This window comes from Dipodomys spectabilis, unplaced genomic scaffold (assembly GCF_019054845.1).
Source record: "Dipodomys spectabilis isolate Male_0828 unplaced genomic scaffold, ASM1905484v1 ptg000360l, whole genome shotgun sequence".
Lineage (NCBI taxonomy): Eukaryota > Metazoa > Chordata > Mammalia > Rodentia > Heteromyidae > Dipodomys > Dipodomys spectabilis.
This window is the reverse complement of record NW_024871037.1, coordinates 2,348,600-2,374,077: the sequence shown is the minus strand read 5'-3', so window position 1 is coordinate 2,374,077 and position 25,478 is coordinate 2,348,600. Positions and strand designations below refer to the sequence as shown.

The window sequence follows — 25,478 nt, the reverse complement described above, 5'->3', positions numbered from 1 at the left end:
CAGCGCTCCTTGTCGCCAGGGAGTGGTACCCTCAGGCTGAAGCACAGCCAGCTGGGTGGCACCTGCTCACCTGGGAGTAGACGGTGGCATGCACCCACGCGAGACGACGGCTCAGGTGGTCCAGCTTTTCCGAGAAAACTTTCTGGCTTTTGGTCAGCTCTTCAAGGATGTCCTTTCTCTGCCACACGAGGGGGAGGAGGACGCTCAGGACCAGCCTCTGCCCAGGCCCTGCTAGTGCCGCTCCCCTCCCCCCACTTTTTTTTTTTTTTTTAATGTGCAGGTCCTGGGGCTTGAACTCAGGGCCTGAGCACTGGACCCTGAGCTTTTGTACTCAGGGCTAGTGCTCTACCTCTACCACTTTGAGCCACAGCGCCACTTCTGGTTTTCGGTGGTTCATTGGAGATCAGAGTCTCATGGACTTTCCTGCCTAGGCTGGCTTTGAACCATGATCCTCAGATCTCAGCCTCCTGAGCAGCTAGGATAGTGATAGTAGGTGTGGGCTGCTAGTGTCCAGCTTCCATTTTCTAAGCTCTAATGCTGGTGGTGACCTTGAGGCCCGGCCCGGGGTCTGAATTGGCGGCTTGGGCTGTGGCTCAGGAGGACGCTGCTAACAGTGGGGGTGGGGCAGCCTTCCAGGGAAGCCAAGCCCAGGCCAGGAAAGCCGCAGCAGCCGGCCCCGGGGGAGGGGGGCAAGTCCTACTTCCTGCTGACTTTGCAAGTAGCCAAGGAAGCACTCAAGGCCCATCCATAATTGATGAGGACTGTGCATCAGCACTTAGTGGGCTGGGGTGGCAGCACCCTGGCAGAGGGCGGCTGGGGGATGGAGCTCAGGCTGTTGTCAGGCTCACTCGCACTATGGTGGTAGGGTCACAGCAGGGATGGGGGACAAGAGTTGTCGAGGCAAGGCGGGGAGGGAGGGCCAGGCAGTGGCTCACGCCTGTCAGCCTAGCTACTCAGGAGGCTGAGAGCTGAGGATCACAGTTCAAAACCAGCCTGGGCAGAAAAGTCCATGAGACTTTTTCTTGTCCATTATGGGACTTGAACTCTGGGCCTGGGCGCTGTTCCTGAGCTCGTCAGCTCAAGCCAAGTACTCTACCACTTAAGCCACAGGACCACTTCCGGTTTTCTGGTGGTTTATTGGAGATAAGAGTCTCACGGACTTTCCTGCCCTGGTTGGTTTTGAACCCCAATCTTCAGATCTCGGCCTCCTGGGTAGCTAGGATGACAGGCGTGAGCCACCAGCACCCCGCTTTGGGTAGAAACTCTGTGTCCAAAAGCAAGCCAGAAGTGGAGCCGTGACTCAAGGAGTAGAGCACTAGCCTTGAACACCACAGCTTAGGGACAGAGCCTAAGCCCTGAGTTCAAGGCCAGGACGGACAGATGGACAGACACACACAAACACACACAACAACTGCCAAGGCAGCCTCATGACAAGATTTCCTTTGAGGGGTACCCTGGGGTACCCCGTCCCCAGACCTCTCTGCCCACCGAGGTCTTACCCTCTTGGGGCACCGGTGGATCTTGTCCTCTGTGTCTCTCAGAGCCATTGCGTACTCGTTGACGTCATCAGACACACCTACCATCTAGAGCAGTGCGCACCACACATTTAGGGTGACCCTTGGGCCCCTCAACCCGGCTTCCTCAAACCCAGCCTGAACCCCAGTCCTGTCAGGTTCCCATCCTTGAGCCCAGGACAGCCTCCTCCCCCCAGATAACCATGTCGGGAGCTCTGTCTTTGTGGGGGGTGGTATGCTCCCATGCAGAACACCTTCACCCCAATGCTCCTCAATCTACGGGGTGGGGGGGGGGGGCGGAGAGGAGGGGGAGACCTTGCCCAGCTGTTGGTGGACGCTGAGATTATACATCATGATGGCGCCGTCCAGGATTTCCAGCAGTGAGTTCTCGGTGAGGGGCTGCTCAGGCTCTTCGGGGGGCCGCCCCAGCAGCAGGCCCTCGTTCCAGTGGCTGCCCTCAACTGGGGAGTAGGGAGATCAGAGCTGGGCCATCTTGGTTCTCTCCTGGATTTCCTGCCTGCAGCTTGTGCTTCCTGGGCCTTTGGGATGTGGCGGGGCTGTGGGGCTGGGAGCTGGGGGGGTGGGGGGGGGCAGGGGGGATGGATGGTGTGTGTTTTGGCTCTACCCAGGTGGCCAACCCCACCCAGCACCTACTGTCATCACGGGTCCGCTGCTCCACGTTCAGCGTGCGGACCTTCACTTTATCCGATGTGCTCAGAGGCCGCCGTGGGGTCATGAGACTCACCGCGGCCGTGCTGAGGAAGCGGTTGGCTCGGCCCAGAGTTGGAGAACTGAGCCAACCGGGCCGGGGCAGAGGCAGTGCCCCTCCTATGGCCAAGGCCTGCAGGGGGCGCTGTGGTGGAGAGAGGAGGAGGTAGGAGGTTACTCAGCTCCCCAAGATTGGAGCTCTCCAAGGGCTCTCTGATCTTTGGGGGTCGGGGGGGGGGGGGGGGGTTATGCCATCACTCACAGCAAAGAGAAGGCCCGATGTGCATGAAGGGGTGATGTCCCTGTACAGTTCCCCAGCCCACAAAATAAAGGAAAAACCAAGCTGGGAGGCTGGTGTAACCTTGTAATTCCCATCTGTCATTCTAGCTACTCAGGGGGCTGAGAGCTGAGGATCAAGGTTCGATGCCAGCCTGGGCAGGAAAGGCCATGAGACTCTATCTCCAAGGAGCTACCAAAAAAGCTGGAAATGAACTGTGGCTCACGTGGCAGAACACTAACCTTAAGGAACAAAAACTCAGGGGCCATGGGGCTGGGAAGGTGGCTCAGTGGTAATGCGCTTGCCTTGTATGCATGAGGCCCTGGGGTTTGATTCCTCAGCACCACATAAGCAGAAAAAGCTGGAAGTGGTGCTGTGGCTCAAGTGATAGAGCGCTAGCCTTGAGCTGAAGAGCTGAGGGACAGCGCCCAGACCCAGAGTTCAGGCCCACGACCGGACCCAAAAAAAAAAAAAAACACAAAAAAAAACTCAGGGGCCAGCACCCAGACGCTGAGTTCAAGCTCCAGGCCCAGCAGCAACAAATAAATAAAGGAAAAGCAACTTTCCACCCCGTGTCTACAATCCCACCTGGGCTGCTGCCGGGGCTGGCTCCTCATCCTCATCCAAGTCATCCATGGCGGCTGCCTGGAGCTCTCCTGGATCAATCACGATGTTAGCTTTGGAGGCAAGATCATCTGGGAGCAATGGCAAGACAAGAGGGTTCTCAGGCCTGTACCAGGGGTGGAACTGCCCAGATGGGGAAAGAGCACTGGCAGGCTGGGCAGGAGGCCTTGCAGGACCCCATTTACCCCTTGACCGGCCCCTCTCTGCTCCTCCTCTAGCAGCAACTCGGCAGGAGGAAGCATCCCCCATCCCAACGCCTCCTGTCCGTGCCATCTGTTTCCTGAGATCTTCAAGGCCTCCTCTACTCTCTGACCACTTTACAAACCAAAGGAGTTCCCCGTCCCAGGGGTCAGTGGCTCACACCTCTAATCTCAGCTACTTGAGAGGCTGAGATGTGAGGATTGTGGTTCAGAGCCAGACTGGACAGGAAAAGTCCCATAAGGCTTATTGCCAATTAACCACCAAAAAGCTGGAAGTGGAGCTGTGGCTCAAGTGGTAGGGTGACCAAAAAAAAAAAAATCTCAGGATCAGTGCCCAGGCCCTGAGTTCGAGTCTCTGATGGGCACACACACAAATAAAGGAGGACCCAGGCTGACTCTGCTTCTGGTAGCTTCTCTTTGCCTTTAGCTGACAGCCAACAGAACCACCTTCCCTCAGCAGATGCTTTATTACCAGTGATGACTTTACCACCCCTCCCTCCCTTTTTAGTCCTCCTGCCTCCAGACACCCAAGCCGTACAAGCTCTGGCAAGATGGGGGCCATCCTCAGCTCCTCCACCTCCCTCATACAGGCCATTATCCTCCATGGCTGTCCCCTTTCTCAATTCCTGAACTCTGCTGTCTAACAACGGGGACCCAACTTTGCTGCCTTGCCTAGTCCAGGCTGGGTCTGCTTCTGCCTCGTTTCCCACTGTTCCCCTCCCATTTCACTCCCCAACACGCTAACTGCTCTCAGTCCCCAGGCCGTGCTGGCCTGCTTCTGGCTTCTTGATCTTGGGTGCACGGTGCCCTCAGCCCTTTGTGTTGGAACAATCTGTGCAGAAGCCTGAAGGCAGCTCAGGCAATACGTGCACCTTCCTTCACCTCACCACTGTGTTCCCCACCTTGTTTGGGGATGATTGCCCAAGAAAAAGATAGCGGACTGGACCCAAGACCAGAGGCAGCACTTGGCAGGCCAGCAGCTCCCTGCTTGCATGAACAGAGACTCCAGTACCCTTTAATGGACCAGAGGCAGCACTGGCAGGCCAGCAGCTCTCTGCCTGTATGAAGAGACTCGAGCGCCCTCTGGTGGACCAGAGGCAGCACTGGCAGGCCAGCAGCTCTCTGACTTATGAAGAGACTCGAGCGCCATCTGGTGGACCAGAGGCAGCACTGGTGGGTCAGCAGCTCTCTGCCTGAATGAGTAGACTTGAGCGCCCTCTGGCGGACACAAGCTAGACACTGCCCCAACTGGGACAGGCCTGCTCATCATCCACAGGCCTCCACGTACCTTTGAGGGTCTTGCGAAGGTGTGAGAGGAGACCCCCAAGGCGCTGCAGGTCAAAGTAGTCCACTTTGCCATTATAGAAGATCTGAGGAGGGATGTAAGCCTCTGTGACAGGGAGGCCGAGATAGATGTTAGGGCTTGGCAGGAAGACCTTCTCCATATTCCTGTCCTATGCACAGCCAGACTCTGGCCTTGCCTTGTCCACCACTGCACAGCTTGGTATTCTTAGCATCTGGCCAGGGAGGGTCCAGACCTATATCTTACTCCCCAATCCAGGGTAAATAAGCCTTCCTCTGAACCCTGGCTAACCTGTCTCTTCCCACCCCATCCCCACCCCAGCACCCATCCGAGACTGACCAACATAGAGGAACTGGATGAGTCTGGACTGAGGAAAAGAGCCCATAATGGAGCTGGGGTGCCGATGGCTGACACTTGTCATTCTAGTTTCTTTTAGGAGGCTGAGATCTGAGTACCAAGGTTTAAAGCCAGCCCAGGGAGGAAAGTCTGTGAGACGCTTATCTCTAACCATCAAAAAAAAGCCAGCCTTGGGCTGGGAAGTTGGCTCAGTGGTAGAGCGCTTGCCTTGCATGCTCGAGGCCCTGGGTTCGATTCCTCAGCACCACATAAGCAAAAAGAAAAAAGCCGGAAGTGGCGCTGTGGCTCAAGTGGTAGAGTGCTAGCCTTGAGCTGAAGAGCTGAGGGACAGCGCCCAGGCCCAGAGTTCAGGCCCCACGACCGGACCCAAAAAAAAAAGCCAGCCTTGAGTGAAAAAGCTAAGGGACAGGCCCTGAGTTCAAACCCAGAATGAGCAGGAGCCTATGCAGACAGAGCAAATGTGGCTGCAGTGGTTTGGGGGTGCAGGGCTCCCGCTGCCCCAGGTGGAGAAGAAGCTGCTGTACGGGTAGAGAAGGACTCAATCAGGCCACAGGCTGGAGACACCAACCCCAGAGGCTGTCCTCGGTCTGATGCCCGCCTTGCTGACCTGGGGTCTGGTGCTAACTCACCCTCACTGTAAGCAGCTCCGGGGTTGGAGGCCTTGTATTCGTCCCAATAGAAGCGCAGTGCAGAGATCAGCCGGTGCAGGAAACACACCATGTACTCAGGAGGGCAGAGCATGGGCATGTTCTATGGGCACAGGGCATAAAACAGACCTTGGCGCCAGCCCCCACAGTCCAGCTCATTCCTCATCCAAGGCCCTGCCCCAGGATCCTGGGCTGGGCAGAGAGGGGAGCAGAGCGAGGTGCGTCATAAAGCTATAAAGCAGCCAAGTTGGGTCTGCACCTACCCCCCGGCCACTGGCATTCTCCTGCAGGAACTTCCGGAACTTGGTCAGGAAGATGTATCTAGAAGCTTCACCCTTCAAGGGAAGGAGAAATAACGCTGTGAAAGGCTAAGTACACTACTCAGACAGGATCCGCTCAGTGCCACCACGCAGCCTAAACTCTGCCAGGGGACGGTGAACCAGCTCTGCCAAGATGGCATCCTTCCCGGCCGGGCACCCAACAGGGGGCTTAGAGCCACTCACCCCATTCTCATCTTTATTGTCCAAAAGCAGCTTCAAGATCTGCACCTGTAACTCTTCTACCCCTGGTGGTGGGGAATAGGAGAAGGTAGACATTCAGGTCCAATCTCTTCTTTACCAACCAGGTTTCCTGAACCCAACCTAGGTGTGTGCGTTCACTACTTAATGCTCCCAAGAACCTGGGTGTGAACCCCCACACCCTAATCAAGTGTCCAAGGCAGAAAGCTCACCATTTTTTTTTTTTTTTGCCAGTCCTGGGGCTTGAACTCAGGGCCTGGGCACTGTCCCTGAACTGCTTTTGCTCAAGGCTAGTGCTCTACCACTTGAGCCACAGTGCCACTTCTGGCCTTGTCTGGGGATGTGGTACTGAGGAATCGAACCCGGGGCTTCATGCATGCTAGGCGAGTGCTCTACCGCTAAGCCACCTTCCCAGCCCGAAGAGGGCCCACCTTCAATGCGCTTCTTGAGCCTTTGGCAGCCCCGCTCATAGGCTCGCCGTCGCTGCCGCTCCTCCGGGGTCTCCTCCTTCACCTCCTTACTTTCTCTGCCCTGGGCAGGGTCAGAGGACCGAAGTGAGCAGGGCTTGCCAGGGGCTTCACCCAGGCCGAGACACCCACCCTCAGGACTCCAGGGAGCAGGGCTGGAGAGGAACGCTCCCATGCCGCAGACCGGCCCTCCCGAGGGTGGCTCTCCACCCACTCCGGGTCTGCCTACCTCCTTGCTGGAGCGGTGGGGCCACCAAGTGGTGGGAATGAGCTCCTGCAGGCCAGCTTCCTCCACGCGCAGGGGGCTCTTGATGTAAAAGAAGACGACAGACCGGAGCATGTCAAAGCTGGTGGTGGTCAAGGCACAGCTCAGCTCGCCAAAGTAACCGTCCCTGGAAAGCCCACCTTGGTGTGTCCACCATGTTCTCACCACCAAAGGGGGGCCCTGTCAGCATGGGTCCGCCTGCCTCCCCAGGCCTGAGAGCTATTGGACTGGGAAGGTGGCTTAGTGGCAGAGTGCTTGCCTAGCATGTATAAAGCCCTGGGTTTGATTCCTCAGTGCCACATCAACAGCAAAAGCCAGAAGTGGCACTGTGGCTCACGTGGTAGAGAGCTAGCCTTGAGCAAAAGAAGCTCAGAGACAGTGCCTAGGCCCTGAGTTCAAGCTCCAGGACTGGCATACGCGCACGCGCGCACGCATGCAAGCGCACACACACAGAAATCTAGGGCTATTAATCCCACCAAACTCAATATCCAATAAGTACATAATAAAACCTTTTTCATAACGACTATGGGAACTAGGCACCGGTGGCTCACACCTGTAATCCTAGCTACTCAGGAGGCTGAGATCTGAGGATCATGGTTCAAAGCCAGCCCGGGCAGGAACATCTGTGAGACTCTTATCTCCAATGAAGTGGCGCTGTGGCTCAAGTGGTAGAGTGCTAGCCTTGAGTGAAAAAGCTCAGGGGCAGCACCCAGGCCCTGAGTTCAAGCCCCACAACTTATCAAAAAATTAAAAGTGCAGACTCTAGCTGAAATGGGCAGGCCCTGGGGCCCCGGGGCCTTCCCACACCTAGGCGCCTCAGGCTTCTCTGATCTGTAGATGGTGCTGGGAACGCTAGGCCTGGAGCTAGGGCCTGAGCGCTGGTCCTCCTGAGCCTGCTTGGGGAGCCCTGGCCAGATGACCACTGCCTCCTCTTGACTTCCGTGACCCCCCCTCCCCCCCTGCACAGAGGCCGTGATCCCCACCGCTGGCAACAAGGGGAGGATACAGGACGTTGCTAAGCAGAAACTTGCGGGACTTCTCATGCCTCAGGATGGAAATGGTGAGCCTCAGGTAGTGGATCTGGGGAGAAGCAAATGCTCAGAATGGAGGTGGCGGGGCTCTGGGGCTGCGGGGGAGGGAGGAGGGAGGGGGAAGACTTCTAGATAGACGAATGTGGCTCACCTGCAGTCCCAGATCTGGAACGATGGGTGAAAACCGGTACAGTCGCAGCAGAGACATCATCAACTGCTTGAGACAATCCTGAATCTCAAAGTCCTGAAGACAGATACCAGGGCCGCCATTGAGGGGGAAGATGGGGCGGGGGGGGGGGGAACTTTGCCTAAGCCCTCCCTGCTACCCCCCGGGAAGGGTGAGTGCCTGGCATGAGCCTGCCACCCAGTCTTACTTCCATGAAGAGCCACAAGAGGTCCAGGACCTGGTGCACCACGGCGTGGGTCTCTTCTGGTGCCCCCTTCTCCACTACGCCTAGCAGGAAGCTCATGAGCACGGCCTCCACCAGGTACACCTTGCGCTGGACCACAGGGCGGATGGGCACAGTGAGCAGACAGTCCCTCTCCTCTGACCCATGCTGAAGGACAGAGCCTCAGGCATAAAGCCTTGGGGTCTCCCCCACCGTACCACCCCCAAAACCACCCCGACAGACAGAGGAGCCCTTCAGGGCTTGAGACAAGAAGGGCCACTGTCCCATAATCCTTTTAGAGCTGGCCAGTGTCCTTCACCTGGGATGCTACCTCCCTTTCATCTTTGTGTGTGTTGATCCTGGAACTCGAACTCAGGGCCTGAGCACTCTCCCTGCCTTTTTTCCGCTCAAGGCTAGCACTCTTACCACTTGAGCCACAGCGCCACTTCTGGCTTTTTGTGAGTCGCAGGGATTTTTTTTTTCCTGCCCAGGCTGGCTTTGAACCTTGATCCTCACATCTCAGCCTCCTGAATAGCTAGGGTTACAGGCGTGAGCCACCGTGGGCCCGGCTTGAGGTGTTCCAGCTTTTTTGGGAAGAATTTATTGGAGAGAAGAGTCTCATAGACTTTCCTGCCTGGGCTGGCTTTGAACCAGGATCCTCAGATCTCAGCCTCCTGAGCAACTAGGATTACAGGTGGCTCCATCTTCTCTCTAGGAGATCCATGATAGAACTAGAAGTGTCACCCCAATAGCTAAGCCCTCTGGCTAGAGGAGGCGCTGCCAGGTCTGCCCAGATCGGTGGTGCCCCTCACCAGGAGAGGGGCAAAGCGGTGGAAGATGTGTGCCAATGTAAGTAGGACGGTGGGCTGGCCCTGTAGCTGCCACTTAGAGCTCTCCTTCGGTACCAGTCGCCCTTCCTGTGGGTAGGGGAGAAGACGGTGAGGGGAGGAGGGCTGGGCCAGGACCTCCCCGCTCACCTCCCCACCCCTGCCCTGCTCCTTGATCACCCAGCCCAAACCCTGGCTCACCACAAGGTCCAGCTCCACACTGAGCACTGCCCGGAAGCAGCCCAACAATTTCTGTGCCCGTACCAGGTCGGCATGGGGCGGGTCTTGCAGGGGCCGGAAGCCCGCCACTGGGTAGGTGCCACAGAGTTAAGCCAGCAACGCCTGATCTGAGCTTCAGAGGTGGCCCCCCCCTCCCCAAGCGTGCCCAAGGAGGGGTTCCCGCATTTGCAACTCAACTCCCATCTCTGGGAGGCAAACTACTGTTGACACTTAATGTGCCATTTATTTTAATTTTGGTCAGTTGTGGGGCTTGAACTCTGGGCCTGGGCGCTGTCCCTCAGCTCTTTGGCTCCAGGCGAGCGCTCTACCACTTGAGCCACAGTGCCACTTCTGGCTTTTTTCTTTTTGCTTATGTGGTGCTGAGGAATCGAACCCAGGGCCTGAGGCATGCAAGGCAAGCGCTCTACCACTGAGCCACCTTCTCAGCCCTTAACGTGTTTTATATCAGCATCTATCTAACAGGTAAGACTGCTGTGTATACCCACAGACCTAAATTACACCCTGTGGACTTCTTTCAATAGCCAGGGCCTGACCCCAAGCCCACAGTGCTCCTGGGGGGAAGAATGCCTTCATCCTAGATGCTAAAGCCACCCATGGGCATCTTTTCCAAATGATATCGCAGAGGACGGCTGCCAAAGTTGAAGGCCACAGACTCCTTGAAAGACAGGCTGATGGCTGGGAAATAGGCCATGCCCAGGCCCCTGGCCAGGTTCTCAAAGGCAGTGCCCAGGGACACACCATTCCTAGAGGAGAAGGATGGGTGGGTGAGCTGTGTCTGGAAGGAGGGATCCACCCACCTTCAGGCTACTAGAACTTCACACAGCCTCCTTCCACAGAGCAGGTGAACCTGGGCCAATCTAGGGAAGGCCCAGAGGCCAGGCATGCGCTACGGGGGTGGGAGGGAGTCTCACAGGCAGAAGGACAGAGTTCCATCATCCAAATCAATCAGGCAGCTCACAATGTCCCCCGCCGCCCAGGCCTGCAGAAGCAGAGAAGCCTGCTCAAGCTGCATCTCCAGGCCCACCCACGGGGAGAGGGGGGGGCTGGTGTGGGGGGGTGGCTGGCCCCGTGGAAAGATAAATATCCCTGTCCCTTCCCTGGGGTCTACAGGCCTCCCTTGGTGGCTTCCCCAAGGCTCCCAGCAGGCTAGGAGAACGTCTTGCGATTGGTGGAGCACCGAGGGGCGGGGCCTTTTACCTTGCCGTAATTGGTGGTGGTCACATTCCACTTGCGCACCCGGTTTCCATCGTAGGCATAGGAGTTGTGCGTGTCTCCCACACCCTCCTGGAGAAAGGAAGTGCTGTGAGAAGTGGGGGGGGGGGAGGCCATGGGGGTGGGGAGGAGCAGAGGCCCCCCAATCACCAATCACATCTTGGGTCCTCATGGCTTGAGAGGGAGGCTGCTATTCTTGCAGATGGGTGAGGGGTTCTATGTGGGGGGGGGCTGTTCTCGCTATAAGGAGACCCGCGGCTGCGCAATACCTCCTGATTGAAGCGGCAGTTGATGGTGCACCAACCAATCTGCATGAGTCCCTGGGAGGAGATGAGCACCTCATACACCCATTTCCCTGGAGAGAGCGAGGGAGGCCAGCAGGTACGTGAGTGAAGGCGGCCTTCCGGCCAGGGGTCCCCACCCATCTTCCCAGCTCCACCAGGAGGGATGGCTTACCTTTGTACACACAGGTGGTAGAGCGGATGGTGCCAAAGTTGCTGTGGCCAATCACCTGAGGGAGGAAGGAGGGGGCAGGGCAGTGAGCTTCCCCCAGGTCCCCAGCCCCATCCTCAGTGGAGCCAGCTCTGGCGGGATTGGTCTATTGGGGCCCACACTGCCCTGTGCCTATGTTAGGAGGTTTGAAGCCAGAGGCATGGTGGAAGGGACTGGAGGCTTTGTTGGGAAGGGTTTGAGGCTGGGGCTACGTCGAGGGCGTTAGGGGCTGAGAATATCCTTGTCTAGTGCCACATCTGGATAAAAAGACTATAGGGCTGGGTGCCAGTGGTTTACGTGGTGATCTTAGCTACTTAGGAGGCTGAGATCTGAGGATCGTGATTTGAAGCCAGCCCCAGCAGGAAAGTCCATGAGGCTCTTATCTCTAATGAACCACTAAAAAAAAAAAAAAAAAAAGCTAGAAGTAGCACTGTGGCTCAAGTGGTAGAGTGCTAGGCTTGAGCAAAATAAGCAGCTCAGGGACAGCGCCCAGGCCCTGAGTTCAAGCCCAAGGACTAACACATACATACACACACACACACCAAAAAAAAGGAGGGGTCAGACATAGGGCCATATCAGATGTAGCTCGGGGCTATTTCAGAAAGGGATCCCAAACCCCACTGTCACTCACCCCCAGAAGATCATCATCTACCAGCAGAAGACCCTCAAAGCCTCCTGTGTGGTCCAGAACCACAGTGGCTGGGCCAAGCCGCCCTTCAACCTGTCCTGGAAAGGGGGGAGGAGGGGAGGCTGAGCAGAAGGTCTGACAGATGCACAGGGCACACACTGAGCTCCCCAGGGAACACGCCGGGGCCCAGCTCTGCAACCCTCCCCCCTCTCTCCAGGATGCTACCTACCCTGGCCCGCCTCATCCTCGTCCACCTGTAGCAGCTGATCCAAATGCTCTGGCAGGTTCTGGAAGTTCAGGGATTTCCTAGGGAGAGTAAGAGGCTGCCAGGGACCCACAGTCTGTGTGATCGGCCGGCTGACACAATGCCCCTCCCTCCCCCTTTCCCCTGAGCTTTCAGAGCGTGGCTGTCTGGACTCCATCTCCACCAATTGCTAGGTACGGTGGCATGCGTCTGTCATCCCAGCTACAGAGGAAGCATAAATGGGAGGATCGTGGTCCAGGCTGGCTTAGCCATATACATGAAGCCCAATCCCCAAAATAATGAAGCAAAAATGTTGGGGGGGGGGGGTGGCGGGGATTTTCAAGTGGTAGAGTGCCTACCTAGCAACCCTGAATACCACAATAATAACAGTTCTCTGTAAGCCTCATGACCTCATCTATAAAAAGGGAACAGCTGTGTATCAGAGATTTCGTGAACAGCCCCAAGGAATAACACATGTTGCCTACATACCTTATGACCTACCTACCCACCATCTGCTGTAGCTAAAGGGAACTGGGAGGCTGGGAATGTGGCTCAGTGATAGAGGGTTTGCCTAGCACGCATGAAGTCCTGGGTTTGACTCCTTGGTACCACATACACAGAAAAGCTGGCTGTGGCACTGTGGCTCAAATGGTAGAGTGCTAGCCTTGAGCAAAAGAAGCCCAGGGACAGTGCCCAGGCCCTGAGTTCAAGCCCCAGGACTGGTAAAAAATAAATAAATAGAGGGGGGAGGGAGGGAGAGGAAGAGAGCGAGAGAGAGGGGAGAAGGAGGGAGGGAGGGAAGGAAGGAGAAGGAAAGGAATGGAGAGGAGGAGAGAGGGAAGGAGAGGGAGGGGGAAGGAGAGAGGGAGGGGAGGGAGGGAAAGGAAGTGAGGGTGAGGGAGGGAGAGGGAAGGAGAGAGGGAGAGAGTGAGTGGGAGGGAGGAAGAGTGGGAGGTCAAGGGAGAAAGGGAGGGAGAGGGACAGAGAGGGAGGGAGGGAGGGAGGGAGGGAGGTGGAGGGAGGGAGGGAGGGAGGGAGGGAGGGGGAAGGAGGGGGAGAGAGTGGGAGGGAGGAAGAGTGGGAGGTCGAGAGAAAGGGAGGGAGGGAGGGGGAAAGAGGGAGGAAGGGGGAGAGAGGGAAAGAGGGAGGGAGAGAGGGAGAGAGAGGGAGAGAGAGGGAGAGAGAGGGAGAGAGAGGGAGGGAGGGAGGGAGGGAGGGACTGGGAAATTTTATCTGGTGCTGCTTTATCCTCTCAACACAAACACCAAGAGTGAAAATGGCCTATTAGGCCAGCTGTGGTGGTGGGTGTGTCTAATCTGCACTCAGGAGGCTGGAGGTAAGAGGACTGCAAGCTTGAGGCAAACCTGAAGTATATAACCAAGACTTAAAACCAAAACAAAAAAACTGCACTTCAGTGGCTCACACCTGTCATCCTAACTACTTAGAAGGCTGAGACCTGAGGATTGTGGTTCAAAGCCAGTCCTGGCAGGAAAGACTGTGAGACTCTTATCTCTAGTTAAGCACCAGAAAATCGCAAGTGACGCTGTGGCTCAAGTGGTAGAGCGCTCGCCTTGAGCTGAAGAGCTGAGGGACAGCGCCCAGGGCCCAGAGTTCAAGCCCCATGACCGACAAAAAAAGAAAGGCCTGGTTTAACACCTAATCACTTCTGTCCTGAGCTCAGCTGCTAAGAATAGCAAGCAGTGGCCTGGGGCCATCTGGATTGCCAGCACCTGCTCTTTCCCCCTTTAATCTCAGAGCCTACCTCTCTCATCCACCTCGCCAGCAGACTCTGGGAACACAAATGGGCCGCAAAGTAGCTATGACCCAGGCTCAGGGACCCCCACATGCACTGGCTGTAAGCCACTACCTGACCTGGAGCTTCAGGACGGAGCTTCAGGGCCAAGGGCCAGCAATGCAAATGGACTATTCGGCCAGATGCACGGAAGACTAAGCACCAGCCCCACATCTGGAAGTGATCCCAGGCCCATGTATGGGAGAGCTATGGCTGGTGTCTGCCTCCAGAGACAGCTGTGGGCAGCTGGCGGGAGGCAGCCTCCACTGGGTGCCCAAGCTCTCATTTGACCAACTTGAGCTCCTGCCTGCCCTTTCTGGAGTTCTCGGGTTCCACCTCCAAGGCCTTCCATCTCCATAACCACTGAGTGATGGCCCTACCACCTGCTTTCCCTCCTGGCGGTCACAGCACCCAGCCACAGCGGGACCCATTTCTGGTATCACATGAGCCAGGGATCAGATGGCCCTGGGAACAAGCCAGGCACCTTCTGACTACCACAGCTACTTGAATCGAAATGGCAATGATGCTGGTGGGTGCCAGTGGCTCACGCCTGTCATCCTAGCTACTCAGGAGGCTGGGATCTGAGGATTACGGTTCAAAAGCAGCCTGGGCAGAAAAGTCCATGAGACTTTTTTTTTTTTGTCCATTATGGGGCTTGAACTCTGGGCCTGGGCGCTGTCCCTCAGCTCTTCAGCTTAAGGTGAGCACTCTACCACTTGAGCCACAGCACCACTTCCGGTTTTCTGGTGGTTCATTGAAGATAGGAGTCTCACGAATGTTCCTGCCCGGGCTGGCTTTGAACAGCAATCCTCAGATCACAGCCTCTGAGTAGCTAGGATGACAGGTGTGAGCCACCGGCTTCAGTGAGACTTATCTCCAATGAACTACCAGAAAACTGGAAGTCGTGCTGTGCCTCAAAGTGGTAGAGCACTAACCTTGAATGAAAAAACTCAGGGACAGCACCCAGGCCCTAAGTTCAAGCTGCTGAAGGGCGGCCATATCTTACTGCAGGGAGAGAGAACTACATGAACCTGTAAAGCAGTAATTGGGGCTGGGCAGAGTAGCTCATGCCTGTAATCCCAGCTACCTAGAAGGCCAAGATAGAAGATCACAGTTGGAGGCCAGCCTAGGGCTTTCTCAAAGTGAGTTAGGTGTGGTGGTTCATGCATATAATCCAGGCTGCATAAGAGGTAGGGGTAGAAGGATCAATGTCTGAAGCAAGCTTAGGTGAAAATGTAAAATCTCATCTAAAAAATAAAGTAAAAAGGACTTGGGGGCAATGCTAATGTGCCTAGCAAGCACAAGGCCCTGAGTTCAAACCTCAGTACAGATTTAAAAAAAAAAAGAAGAAGAGCAAGGCGCCGGTGGCTCATGCCTGTAAACCTAGCTGAGATCTGAGGATCATGGTGCCAAGCCAGCCCAGGTAGGAAAAGTCCATGAAACTCTTATCTCCAATAAACCACTCAGAAAACTACAAGTGGCACTGTGGCTCAAGTGGTAGAGCACTAGCCTTGAGCTAAAGAGCTGAGGGACAGCATCCAGGCCCAGAGTTCAAACCCCACGACCGACAAAAAAAAAAAATTATCAGCAAAAAGCCAGCCTTGAGGCGTGGCTTAAGTGGTAGAGTACCAGTTAAGCAAGCAAGCTGAACAAGCATAAGGCCCTGAATTCAAACCCAGTAGTGGCAAAAACCAAACCCCAAACTGGAATCCCATTCAGACAATCACACAGAATAACAAGATGGCAGGTGCTTTTGCCTCTCTGACTTGATGATTTTGCTAAAGGTGTACTTCATTTACAAGAACTAAACTGAAAAGTATTAAGCTTGCAAGGGAAAAAAAAAAAAAGGCCCAGTGGTAGAGGTGTTTGCCTTGCATGCAGGAAGCCCTGGGTTCGATTCCTCAGTACCATACACACAGAAAAAGCCAGAAGTGGTGCTATGGCTCAAGTGGTAGAGTCCTAGCCTTGAGCAAAAGAAGCTTGGGGACAGTGCCCAGGCCCTGAGTTCAAGGCCCAGGACTAGCACAAAGAAGGAAAGGAAGGAAGGAAGGAAGGAAGGAAGGAAGGAAGGAAGGAAGGAAGGAAGGAAGGAAGGAAGGAAGAGGCCCAGTGACCCTCTTCTGTCTAGTCTCACCTGATCCAACAGAGCAAGGACGGACTCCCCACCCAAGCATACCTGCTGGTAGTCGTGGAGGGCTCATGGTCAGGAGAGGAAAAGATGTGGTACAGGTAGTCATTCAGCAGTTTCTTGTGCGCAATGCCTAGACCGCAGGTCAGAAGGGAGAAAAAGAGCAGGGGTGGTTAGCACAATTCCTGATCCCTGCTGGCCCTAGAGATCACTGATGTTTAGCCAGGCACAGGAGTGAGGCTGGTAGCCATGCTGGGTGCAGCATTCCATAGGTGCTAGTGAAGAATTGATTCACGGGGACAAAGGGGTTGCTAAAAGGCCTGAGGCTCACTTGATCGGGGTCTTGGCTGTATTGATGCTTTTCGTTTCCTTCCCCCTATCCCAAGTGCATCCTTACCTGTAACCCTGGATTTCTCAGCATCTGAGCTCAGTCTATAGTTCTTGCTGGAGAAGGACACGCCGCCCCCCTTGGATGCCATCCTTCATCGGTCATGGGCAGGGCCAGTGGTCCCGGAGGCTGAGCCCGGATGTGGTCTGTCTCCTGCAGGCGAGCCACAGACTCTTCCAGACCCGAGCCCTGCAAAGGCAGGAAGGCTTGGGAGCAGGTGAGGTCAGATTCATGCAGTCTCCCACAAACCAATCTAGGGAAGGAGAAGGCAAGGGACTTCCAGCTTCCAACACAAAGGAGGGCACTTGGGGCATACACTCATAGTGCCAAGGACCGTGTCAGCCATGTCTGCTGACTCCTAACCCAAAGCCTCTGCTCTTGAGGACATCAAATGGCAATGTCCAAAGTGAGGGGGTCGCTCAGTTTTGCCACACAGAATCCAGATCATATCCAGAAAACCAAAAACAAAAAAGCACATTCCTCCAAGTCTATGGTAAGCCAAGACCAATTGGGTCAGCTACAGCCCTTACATTGCCCAAATCTCCAGGCTGATGCTTTGGTGACCATTTGAGCCACTTGTAGCTTTTTGGTGATTAACTGGAGACAAGAGTCTGGTGGGTTTTCCTGCCCCACCAGGCTGCAGATCTCAGCCTCAAGAGTAGCTAGGATTACAGTTTGAGCCACTGGTGCCCAGCAAGGCTGCGACTTCTTCCCTTCACCCCAAGTTCCTGCTTTCTCTAGTCCACACTCATGCTCTGGCTTCCAATCACACACATGGGCCTGCCTTCCTCTTCCCAGAACCACGCCGCCCCTGCTCCCCCAAGAACACGCCAATGGTCTTCCTATTGCTTATCTAACCCTCACATAGCATGCTGTTGCTGCAGTTGCTCTAGAACCTGCTACTGGCTTCATTATTGGGGGCTGTACCATCCAGTTCAGTAGCTATATGTGGTGTTTAAAAAAAAAAAAAAAATCCAGGCATTGGAGGCTCACACCTGTAATCCTAGCTACTCAGGAAGCAGCTGACATCTGAAGACTAAGCCAGGGGTAGGAAAAGTCTGTGAAACTCTTATCTCTAAAGTACCATACACACACACAAGCCAGTCATGGGGCTGTGTCTCAAACGATAAAAGCAACTAGCCTTGAGCGGAAAAACGAAAAGAACAAGTACCTTGTCCCTAAGTTCAAGCCCCAGGCCTGGCCCCCCCCCCCCAAAAAAAAAGTACTAATTAAAAACTCAAGGAGAAGGATGGGGTGGGGTGTGAGGGGTAGGAGGGATGATGGTTCATTGCAAACAGGTGTTGGAAACATAACCATGACACCGCTGCCCCAGAGCTGAGGGGAGCGGAAAAACAAAGATCTCAATTCCACGAAGCCGCATTTTCCCCAGAGTTAAAAGGCGCACGTGTGGCCGGAGGGGCCGGGCACCGCGGGCTCCCGCGCGTGGACCTCGGGCGATGCCTCTGGCCGGCTCACGCCGATCTCACCGCAGACAGGCTCGGGACACCACCTCCCCGGCCCCGGCCCGGCCTCAGCACCACGCCTGCCCGCCCGTCCGTCCATCTGTCTGTCTGTCTGCCCAGTAAGGGGAGGGAAGGGGGAGGTGATTCTCCTCGTCCGGCCGCCCGATCTCCTCGTCACCTACCGCAGCCCCCGGGCCGCCCGCGATCCGCCGCGCCCGGACGCCCTCCCGGGCCGCTCAGGTGTGGGCCGGGCCTGGGGGGGGGGGCGGGACCGCAGCCCGGCCCAGCCAATCCCGGCCCGAAGCCGGCTCCGGGCATCAGGTGGAAACTACCGGACCCCGGCGACACCGCGGCTCGAGGGCCGACGGGACCCCCCGGCCGCGGAGCCGGGCCGACGCGGGCCCGGGAGCCCCAGGCCGGGGCGGGCAGCGCCCGGGTCCCCCCCCCGTCCCGCCCCAGGGCTCCCCGGGACCTGTCAGGCCCGCCCCCCCCCCCCCGCCCCGCCGGGCGCCAGCGCCTCGGAGCCGGCCCCAGCCTCGCCGCCCGGGCGGCCCCCTCACTCACCCTCAGCCTCCCCCCACCACCACCACCACCAACCCCCGCCGGCCGGCTGGTCCGCCCGTCCGTCGGTCGCCACCACCGGCTCACAACATCCGCCCGGCTTCTCGCCGCTACGGTGCCCGACTGGAGCCAAACCCCGCGCCCGCCCGCCCGCTGGCGCGCTGCGCCTCCAGCTGCGCACGCGCGCGGAGAGCCCGGCCCGGCCTGCTGCCCAGGTCCTATTAACGACTGCGAGGGATGGGATTGGGGGGGGGGGGATCCACTCTGTAGCCTCCCTGGGCTCCCCCCCCCCCACCTGCCCAGGCTCACCTCATCTCAGAGGCTGGAGATTGAAGCCCTCACCAGGCTTTCTAAGTTACCTGTCTCAACAACTCTTACCTTACTTGAAGGCCAGGTTATTTCTATCAGGAGCCAAGCTACCTCTATTAAGACTCAAAAGGCCGCCTTGCTTACTTACCTTCCATGGGATGATCTGCTTGGCAGGCTTTGCTGCCAGGGGTGTGGGCTGACTTGCTTACAGCTGGGGCCCAGTAGATAAAGGGGAAGGCAGAAATGTTCCTCACTTTACAGGGGCGAAAGTGGAATAACACCATTTGCATGGATTAGAACCCAGACAGGTTAGGCTTCAAGGAAGCTACACACACACACATACACACACACACCACGTCCTATAAACCCACAGAACCTACGAAGCCTCTTCCTGCTACCCAGGGAGGCCTCTCAGGGGGTCTACCTATACCAAAGTGAAAGTATTTGCACTTGCTCCCACAGAGCACTGAGGGCCTGGCCCCATCTGACTGGTTAGCAAGGTCTCAGGTCAGGCCCCAGCATGCCTGGAGTAGGGGGTGTGGAGGTAGAGCCATCCAATCCTGTAGTGACAGGTTTCACAACTTCCTGGATGGGGCTGTGGTGGGTGACAGTGCAGCCTCCAGGAGGATGGGGTGGCTTGCACTGCTGCTGCTTCTGATGCAGTGCTTAGGGCCTCTCGGTGAGTGGCCCCCTTGTCCCCTTAACCCTGCCCTTCTCCCCATCTGCCTTCAGGAGGAGACTGGCGCCAAATCCATGCGACACTATGCTTGCCAAGAGTTCACTTTCCTAGTAGGGGAAAAAAGCAGTGACCTTGGCTCCTTTCGATGAGCTGGGAAGCTTTGGGAATACGTACACACACCGCCACTTGGGCCTGCTAAACTAGCATGTCTGCTGTTGGTGCTAGGACAGATGTACAGACAACAACTATTTCTCTCCCTCTAATATGCTTCCATGCTGATGAGCGCTTGGAGTCAGAATGCTAAGGTTCCTCTCTGGGTACTGTAATGATGATCTCATTTGAGAGATGAGATAGGGTAAGGTCTTCAGGGAAAGCGCCATTGCCCACCTGAGTCCAGTGCTTGGCTTACTAAATGTAGGTACTCTTAACCACCATATTTGGGCCTGTTTCTCCCTTTGAAAGTCTTTGGGAGGGAGACTTGGGGGTGGGTGGGGGGGAGGGCACAGAAATGGAGGGACAGGGCTGGGAAGGTGGCTCAGTGGTAGAGCGCTTGCCTTGCATGCATGAGGCCCTGGGTTCGATTCCTCAGCACCACATAAGCAGAAAAAGCTGGAAGCAGCACTGTGGCTCAAGTGGTAGAGCGCTAGCCTTGAGCTGAAGAGCTGAGGGACGGCGCCCAGGCCCAGAGTTCAGGCTCCACCACCGACAACAAAATGGAAAAGAAAAAGAAACGGAGGGACAAAGGGCGAACAAATGCAGCAGTGGTACTCACTAGAAATGGTGGAAAATGAGCTGTACAACTTGTGGGTGGGGATGGAAGGGAAATACTAGGCAAGACCAAGGAAAGTGGGGACATTGCCCCAAAAGGACAATATCACCTTTATAATAACAATATAAAAATAAGCCAGGCACCAATGGTTCATGCCTGTGATCCTAGCTACTCAGAAGGCTGAGATCTGAAGATCCCAGTTTAAAGCCAGCCCAGGTGGGAAATTCTGTGAAAACAAGAAGTGGAGCTGTGGCTCAGATGGTAGAGCACTAGCCTTGAACACAAAAAGCGTCAGGGACAGCGCCCAGGTCCTGAGTTCAAGCCCTACAACTGACCAAAAAGAAAAGAAAGAATACTTAAGGCCCACCCTCGAGGCCTTGCATTTGAATAATGAGTCAATATACATCAGCTGACATGCATGTCCCCTTTAACCTTATGCCCACCCATATAGGGCAACGCTCACCACTGAATGACTTCCAGCTGCTCCGGGGCACCCAGCTGCAGAATCTGCTACATGCCGTGGTGCCTGGGCCTTGGCAAGAGGACGTAGCAAATGCTGAAGAATGTGCTAGGCTCTGTGGGCCTCTCCTGGATTGCCGGTGAGTGGCCAAGTAGCCTAGGTATGGCTGGTGTCATGGCAACCTGAGCCACTCGGGAACACCCATGCCTTTTCCCCAGGGCTTTCCACTACAATAGGAGTAGCCACGGTTGCCAATTGTTACCATGGACCCAGAACTCCCCCAACACCCAAATACACCATTCTGGGTGCTGTGATCTCTTCCAGAAGAAAGGCAAGTAACAGTGAGAAGCAGCAAGGTTGGAGAGAGAGGAACCTTAACCTCAGTCCCTATTGACCTTTTTTCCCTCTTAACTTCCAGACTACATCCGGACCTGTATTATGGACAAAGGGGTCGGGTACCGGGGCACTGTGGCCACGACAGCAGGTGGCCTGACCTGCCAAAGCTGGAACCACAGGTTTCCTAATGATCACAGGTGAGACGGCCATCTTCCTGCCATTTCTGCCTGCAGCATTCCCTCAGCACACACTGCCATTGCTGCTCGTTGTTGGCAGGTACACGCCCACACTCCAGAATGGCCTGGAAGAGAACTTCTGTCGGAATCCCGATGGGGACCCTGGAGGTCCCTGGTGCTACACAACAAACCCTTCTGTGCGTTTCCAAAGCTGTGGTATCAAGTCCTGCCAGGAAGGTAAGCTGTATCTACCAGTTCTTTTGTTGTTGGTGGTGGTGGTGGTCATGGGGCTTGAACTCTGGGCCTGGGTGCTGTCTCACAGCTCTTGGGGAGCGCTCTACCACTTGAGCCACAGCACCACTTCTGGTTTACTAAGTGGTTTATTGGAGATAAGAGTTTCCTAGCCTTTCCTGCTCAGGCTGGCTTAGAACTGTGATCCTCAGATCTCAGCCTCCTGAGTAGCTAGGATGACAGGCGTGAGCCACCGGCGCCTGGCTGCAGCTACCAGATCTATCCTAGGCCTCTCTGATCGATCCAATACAAAAACCAAAAAACCAACTCTCTCTCCAGCTGCTTGCGTTTGGTGCAATGGTGAAGATTACCGTGGCTCTGTAGACCACACAGAGTCAGGACGAGAGTGCCAGCGTTGGGATCTGCAATACCCTCATCAACATCCCTTCCATCCTGGCAAGTATGTGTGGATTAAGGGCAGAGTCCACACCTCCAGAGGGAGGAAAGGAGGGAGGGAAGGAGGGAGAAAGCCCCCCTCATCAGAATTCCAGAGTCTTATTTACAGTCAGTTCCCACTCTCAGGTTCATGGAGCGAGGTTTGGATGACAACTACTGCCGAAATCCAGATGGATCAGAAAGGCCTTGGTGTTACACCACAGACCCGCAGCTTGAGCGGGAATTCTGCACTATTCCCAGCTGTGGTAGACTTTGGGGGGGGGGGGGGGAGACAGGGTCTGGAGGGCAGAGGCGCTGGGGAAGGGGTGAGGGGAACAGAACATGGCTTGCCTAGGGGAGGGTCTAGAAGGGGGCTGAGTTGAGCACAAAAATCTTTCAGCTCGAATTCCAGCCTCGGGCTGTGTCAATGGTTCAACATCTCTCATCCTAGCTACTCAGGAGGCTGAGATTTGAGGATCATGGTTCAAAGCCAGCCCGGGGCAGGAAAGTCCATGAGACTCTTATCTCCAATAAACCATCCAGAAGTGGAAGTGGCGCTGTGGCTCAAGTGGTAGAGCGCTCGCCTTGAGCTGAAGAGCTGAGGGACAGCGCCCAGGCCCAGAGTTCAAGCCTCACCACCGACAAAACAAAACAATTCCAGTCTCGGTTCATCTCAGGGTCCAAGGCACCACCAGATCAGGTGGTCACAACGTTCAACTGTTTCCGAGGGAAGGGTGAGGGCTACCGGGGTACGGCCAATACCACTACCGCCGGTGTACCCTGCCAACGCTGGGATTCTCAGAGCCCACATCAACATGGCTTCTCCCCGGAGAAATACGCATGCAAGTGGGTTGATGGATAGGAAGGGTGGGGGGGGTGGGGGAGAGGGGCCTGGGTGGAGCTCAAAGCTGCACCCCAATCTGAAGCTCAAGGGTTAGGGGAGACCTTCCCCAAGCATTGATGGTGACTCTTGCCACCCACTGCTCAGGGACCTTCGGGAGAATTTCTGCAGGAACCCGGATGGCTCAGAAGCACCCTGGTGCTTTACAACCCGGCCGGGCATGCGCGTGGCCTTTTGCTACCAGATCCCACGCTGTACGGATGAAATTCTGCCCGAGGGTAAGGCTGTGGAGAGGAGGGGGTGAGAGGTAGGGCTGGAAACTTCCAGGCTGAGCGGGATCCAGGCTGAGCACTGGCTCTGATGAGCCACTCTGGCCTACCCACTAGACTGCTACCAGGGCTCAGGAAAGCAGTACCGTGGCTCAGTTAACAAGACACGCAAGGGTATCCCGTGTCAGCACTGGTCTGCAGAGACACCCCACAAACCACAGTGAGTCTCTGTGTGGGTGTTTTGGGGGTTGACAAGGTGACATGCTTAGACTTCTGGGACTGCTTTGCTCTGATTCTGCCCCAACTTTGGTCATGGTGCTTGAACTCAGGGCCCCCTGAGTACTTTGTGTTCAAGGCTCTACCACTCTGAGCCACAGCCCCCACTTTCTGGTTTTCTGTTGGTTAAATTGAAGAGTCTCACAGCCTTTCCTGACCGGGCTGGCTTCAAAGCACGATCCTCTGCTCTCAGCCTCCTGACTAGTTTGGATTACAGACCAACGCTGAGCCACAGCTTTGCTTCGCCCCCTTCCCATCTTAGATTCACACCGGCCTCTGCTCCACAACTGGAGAAAAACTTCTGTCGGAACCCAGATGGAGACAGCCACGGGCCCTGGTGTTATACTACGGACCCAGGGACGCTATTTGACTACTGTGCTTTGAAACACTGTAGTGGGTGCTGGTGACCATTTTCCCCTAGTTTACCCCCCCTCCCCCGCCCTTCTCCAAGACTGCCCTCCCTTAACTTGGGTCAATGTGTATCTTTCAGATAAAGACCAGTTACCATCCATCCTGAAACCCCCAGGTACAGATCTGAGCCAGTTCTGGGGAGGTGGGGTTACCACCCCCTTTGAACCTTACCTCCATCCAAGAGGGTTTTTCCTCCCCCCACGCCATCCCATTCCTCAGTCCCGGTGCAGTTTGAGAAGTGTGGCAAGCGGGTAGACAGGATGGACCGGCGGCGCTCCATGATGCGTGTGGTAGGCGGCCAACCAGGGAACTCACCTTGGACGGTCAGCTTACGTAATCGGTGAGGCCCAGATGCCTGACTCCCCCCCCTCCCCCGCCACCTCCAGAGTGTCCCGTGTGGCCTGCCACTTGACCGACTTCCTAGCCAGAAGCTGGCAGGTCCAGGAGGTAGCCCCTGACTCAGTTTCCTTCTCCTGATCCTCACTCTTCCAGAAAAGGTGAACATTTCTGTGGGGGATCTCTAGTAAAGGAGAAGTGGGTACTGACTGCCCGGCAATGCTTCTCATCTTGGTAAGCCTCCCTAGGGTTTGGAGACCCCCTAATTCCTTTAGCTACCCGCCCCCCCCGCCATGTCCCCCACCTCTACCCTTCTCCCAGGCAAGCCAAAATATGGGGGCAGGAGACTAGAAGTCAAGGATGACCTAACTTAGCTTCTCTCCCAGCCACGAACCTCTCACTGGATATGAAGTCTGGTCGGGTACCCTGTTCCAGAACCCACAGCCTGGAGAGCCAGACCTGCAGCGGGTTCCTATAGCCAAGATGGTGTGTGGCCCTTCGAGTTCCCAGCTTGTACTGCTCAAGCTGGCGAGGTACGTGGACAAGGTGAGAGTGGGAAATGGGTGGGGTCTTGAGATATCCGGCCCCTTTACTGCCCTCATTTTCCTGCTAAAGATCAGTGACCCTGAACCAGCGTGTGGCCCTCATCTGCCTGCCCCCGGAGCGGTATGTGGTACCTCCGAGGACCAAGTGTGAGATCGCAGGCTGGGGAGAGGGCAAAGGTGAGTGGACTCTTCCAGGACATTGGCTCAGAAGCCCAGTCCTGGGCCCTCCTGCCCCAGGTTCTTTTCCTCACCCTTCTGAATCTCCTCACAGCAGGATCAAGCAGTGCCTCAGTCTTACATGTAGCGTCGATGAACGTCATCTCCAACCAGGAATGTAACGTAAAGCACCGAGGGCGTGTCCACGAGAATGAGATGTGCACGGAAGGGCTGTTGGTCCCTACAGGGGCCTGTGAGGTGAGTGGTAGAGGCTCTGAGGCCAGCCCAGGGGTGGGGAAAGGTCTGGAAAGGTCCTTGTGTCATCATGAAGGAAGTTAGTAGTCCCTGCAGGTGTCCAAAGCTCAAAGTTCTCATCAGTTCTTCTACCTGGCCCAGGGTGACTACGGAGGCCCACTTGCCTGCTTTACCCACGACTGCTGGGTCCTACAGGGAATTATAATCCCCAACCGAGTGTGTGCCCGGCCCCGCTGGCCAGCCATCTTCATGCGTGTGTCTGTGTTTGTGGACTGGATTCAGAAGGTGCTGCAACTGGAGTAGGCCTGGCCCTGACCTCTTGTTTTGGGAATATGTCAGACATAAAGCTGTAATTTCTCTTTAAACCTGTGCACAGTGCTTCTTACCTGCTGCAGCTTCTAGAGACTGAATTGGCTGCCCTCCTTCCTTCCTTCCTTCCTTCCTTTTTTTGGCTGGTTATAAGGCTTGACCTCAGGGCCTGGGCACTGTCCCTGAGCTCTTCAGCTCAAGGCTAGTGTTCTACCACTTGGAAGCACAGTGCCCTTTCGGCTTTTTGAGTGGTTCCTTGGAAATAAAAGTCAGATGGGCGCCGGTGGCTCACGCCTGTCATCCTAGCTACTCAAGAGGCTGAGATCTGAGGATCGCGGTTCAAAGCCAGCCCAGGCAGGAAAGTCCGTGAAACTCTTATCTCCAATAAACTGCCAGAAAACCGGAAGTGG

At 55.9% G+C, this 25,478-nt stretch overlaps 2 protein-coding genes across 4 annotated transcripts in view; one reads left to right on the top strand and one right to left on the bottom strand.

Annotated features, from left to right (window-relative positions):
- Positions 1-18,290, bottom strand: part of Rnf123 (ring finger protein 123) — a 28,968-nt gene extending 10,678 nt beyond the window's left edge. For 2 of the 3 annotated variants that reach the window (XM_042665965.1, XM_042665967.1), the window contains exons 1-26: positions 18,279-18,290; positions 16,261-16,504; positions 15,912-15,996; positions 11,929-12,005; positions 11,703-11,797; positions 11,036-11,090; positions 10,849-10,934; positions 10,565-10,651; positions 10,279-10,346; positions 9,985-10,110; positions 9,329-9,443; positions 9,113-9,217; positions 8,286-8,411; positions 8,063-8,155; positions 7,887-7,960; positions 6,845-6,962; positions 6,580-6,679; positions 6,134-6,195; positions 5,894-5,965; positions 5,613-5,733; positions 4,612-4,713; positions 3,088-3,194; positions 2,169-2,367; positions 1,830-1,975; positions 1,500-1,583; positions 71-178 (exon numbers count right to left, since the gene is read on the bottom strand). In XM_042665965.1, the coding sequence (XP_042521899.1) occupies positions 71-178; positions 1,500-1,583; positions 1,830-1,975; positions 2,169-2,367; positions 3,088-3,194; positions 4,612-4,713; positions 5,613-5,733; positions 5,894-5,965; positions 6,134-6,195; positions 6,580-6,679; positions 6,845-6,962; positions 7,887-7,960; positions 8,063-8,155; positions 8,286-8,411; positions 9,113-9,217; positions 9,329-9,443; positions 9,985-10,110; positions 10,279-10,346; positions 10,565-10,651; positions 10,849-10,934; positions 11,036-11,090; positions 11,703-11,797; positions 11,929-12,005; positions 15,912-15,996; positions 16,261-16,342 (2,493 nt within the window). In that variant the 5' untranslated portion in view covers positions 16,343-16,504; positions 18,279-18,290. The remainder of the gene's footprint in view (positions 1-70; positions 179-1,499; positions 1,584-1,829; positions 1,976-2,168; positions 2,368-3,087; positions 3,195-4,611; positions 4,714-5,612; positions 5,734-5,893; positions 5,966-6,133; positions 6,196-6,579; positions 6,680-6,844; positions 6,963-7,886; positions 7,961-8,062; positions 8,156-8,285; positions 8,412-9,112; positions 9,218-9,328; positions 9,444-9,984; positions 10,111-10,278; positions 10,347-10,564; positions 10,652-10,848; positions 10,935-11,035; positions 11,091-11,702; positions 11,798-11,928; positions 12,006-15,911; positions 15,997-16,260; positions 16,505-18,278) is intronic. The other variant, XM_042665966.1, reaches the window with a different exon arrangement.
- Positions 18,291-19,173: 883 nt separating this feature from the next.
- Positions 19,174-25,118, top strand: Mst1 (macrophage stimulating 1). The gene is given in 19 exon segments (XM_042666012.1): positions 19,174-19,204; positions 19,207-19,263; positions 20,484-20,631; positions 20,711-20,823; positions 20,911-21,025; positions 21,105-21,241; positions 21,575-21,695; positions 21,818-21,936; positions 22,348-22,516; positions 22,659-22,789; positions 22,898-23,000; positions 23,319-23,449; positions 23,547-23,582; positions 23,687-23,807; positions 23,960-24,037; positions 24,190-24,336; positions 24,419-24,525; positions 24,623-24,762; positions 24,901-25,118. Coding segments are annotated over 19 exon segments (2,166 nt in total). The 3' UTR covers positions 25,063-25,118.
- The last annotated feature ends 360 nt before the right edge of the window (positions 25,119-25,478 follow it).